Source organism: Coffea eugenioides, unplaced genomic scaffold (genome assembly GCF_003713205.1).
Source record: "Coffea eugenioides isolate CCC68of unplaced genomic scaffold, Ceug_1.0 ScVebR1_57;HRSCAF=291, whole genome shotgun sequence".
Classification (NCBI taxonomy): domain Eukaryota; kingdom Viridiplantae; phylum Streptophyta; class Magnoliopsida; order Gentianales; family Rubiaceae; genus Coffea; species Coffea eugenioides.
Genome location: NW_020864430.1, coordinates 205,933 through 208,686, shown reverse-complemented (window position 1 = coordinate 208,686; position 2,754 = coordinate 205,933). Strand labels below are relative to the sequence as shown.

At 42.8% G+C, this 2,754-nt stretch overlaps 1 protein-coding gene across 1 annotated transcript; it reads right to left on the bottom strand.

The window, feature by feature from the left end:
- Positions 1-810: 810 nt before the first annotated feature.
- Positions 811-2,508, bottom strand: LOC113758581. Its single transcript, XM_027301366.1, has one exon. It carries the CDS (start codon positions 2,506-2,508, stop codon positions 811-813), a length of 1,698 nt encoding a protein of 565 aa, XP_027157167.1.
- Between the last annotated feature and the right edge of the window lie 246 nt (positions 2,509-2,754).

Genomic DNA, 2,754 nt, shown 5'->3' with positions numbered 1-2,754 from the left:
AGGAAAGTCATCTTTAGGGCTGGCCTTATTAAGGTCCCTATAGTCAACACAGACTCGCACTTCTCCATTTTTCTTTGGAATAGGGACTGGATTCGAGAGCCAAACAGGGTAATGGGATACAATGATGATATTAGTCTTAAGCTGCTTTTCAATTTGCTCTTTTATTTTGAGGCTCATATCTGGTTTGAATTTACGGGGATTTTGCTTTACTGGTGGAAAGGCTAGGTTTGTGGGTAATCTGTGCACCACTACATCCGTCGAAATGCCAGTCATATCGTCATAAGACCATGCAAACACATCTCGGAACATAAACAAGAATTCAATCATCTCATCTTTCTGCTTTTTATTCAAATGAATGCTGATTTGTATCTCCTTAACCTCGGTCTCAGTACCAATGTTAACAACTTCTATTTCTTCCAGGTTCGGTTTAGATTTCTCCTCATATTGTTCAAAATCTTTTGAAAAAGAATCAAACACTTCCTCACTATCACTCTCGCTTTGAAATTCGGATTCCATAACTTCCAAGTCGTGAGTGATATAGAGATTGTCATCATCAGATTCCAGAACAGTGATATCCAAAGGGTCAAATAATTTTATTTTTGGCCATCTGAAAGAATTAAGAAGTTCGAGATAATATGCAAATAGACACATAAATGAACGGCATGATAAAACAAACTATGCATTTTCATAAAACTTCAAATCAAAACGAAAACAAGCTAAAGCATAAGTACAAAAGATGCTTTCATTGAACTATTTACATATGCAAGAAAAGTTTTCATGAACTTTAGTAAATGACAACCTCCTGTAGGTTTACCGAAACTCCTTTCGCACGGGGAAGTGCTCGGCGGTCCAGTTGTGTATAGCTCCTTGGGGAATGTCTGGGAGTTCGGCATCATCTGACGGCCCATTTTGGGATATTGCTCCCACAAACAAATGAGTCAGACTTGTCTCCACTTCGTCAATTGGGCTAAACTTAGATGTAATGACTTCAGCTGGCTTTGGAAAGGTATAGCGTAATGGCGGAATGTCTAAAGCACCCAACTTGCCTTCTTTCTCTGCCCTTTTGCGTGCTTTCATCTCTTGTATATCTCTGGCAGTCGGACGGAATCCCAAACCAAACAGGTCCTTCTTCTCGATGAGTTCTACGGGCTTCAGAATGCCTTGTAGATTGCGTCCCAATCCCTTGTCAAATTCATATCCTCCGCAAATCATCTCCTTGGCCATCATAACACTGGCTGCTGGCAAAACCATTTCATCTTTTGAATCTTCACTTGTTATCCAACTCACGGAGACAATATCAGCTGTACGGTAAGAAGACACTGAAGCATTTCGGTTACCATCCTCCTCAGGCTCGGAATCCGCAATTACAATGCAATCTTCTTCAGCAAAAATGGTTATCAGCTGGTCATTCGCCACAAATTTCAATACTTGATGCAAGGAAGAGGGCACAGCACCAGAGCTATGAATCCACGGCCGCCCGAGTAAAACATTATAGACACTAGGAAAGTGCATAACTTGGCAGGCTATCTGAAATTGAGCGGGCCCCATTTCGACCACCAAATTTACTTCTCCTATGGACTCCCTCTGGGCTCCATCGAATCCTCGTACTACAGTCTCTGAGGGTTTTAATCTAACATCTTGCAACCCTAACTTCACCAACGTGCTCCAAGGATAAATATTGAGGGCAGACCCATTGTCGATCAGTACTTTAGGCAACATTTTTCCATTACACCTCACAGCTACATACAAGGCTTTGTTATGACCAGTTCCTTCTGCAGGCAGCTCTTCATCAGAAAAAGTGATTTGTTTAGCAGCCAATACATTTCCAACTATGTGCGAGAAATTGTCAACCGAAATATCCTTGGGAATACGAGCCTTAGTCAACACTTCAAGTAATGCATCCCTATGCAAGTCGGAGGAGAAAAACAAGTCTAGGATGGAAATTTGGGCGGGCATTTTGTTCAGCTGCTCAACCACATTATATTCGCTTCTCTTAATCCTCTTGAGAAAATCCCACGCTTCTCTTTCGGTCACTGCAGGTTCGGTAGTTGGCTCACGATTGCTTACTTGAACTGGGGCGCTAGCAGCGGATGGACTTGTAATCTTCCCTGACCTCGTAACAACAGACACTTCTTCCTTCAAAACTGGTTTGCCTCCTATTTGCAAAACGAGCTCACTATAATTCCACGGCACTCGTCGTAAACTTAAAGCTGGCGCTTGTTCTGGGAATTCAATTATCACAGGTTCTAAAGCCGCACTTTCGGATGGGGTTAGGTCTAAAATGAAGGGCCTCTTGTCTTCCTCATATGATGCCTCCTCTATCACAAAAGGTTGGTCCATTATCCCAAATACTTCTGTCTCATTTGACACGCTTCGGACAAGCTCTTTGAATTCCTCATCATCCATAATAACTCCAATAGTACCAGCATGCTCTGGCAAGGGGTTCTTGTTCACATTCGGTCCTTGCTCTTCTCTTTTCCTAATCACGATCTCCCCCGCTTCTACCATGTCTTGAACCTTATGTTTAAGGAGTCGACAATTGGCCGTGGAGTGACCAGGTGCTCCTGAATGACAAGCACAAGTAGCCTGTGGATTATATCCAGCTGGCACGCCATATAGGTAAGTTGGAGGGGGGATCACACCTATTTTACCGGCAGCCTTTAATTGCTCATACAACTGATCCAAAACCCTGCCAAGGTTTGTGAATGTTCGAGCACGATTTTGATTGTAGGTTTCAGTAGGTTGGGGATAGTT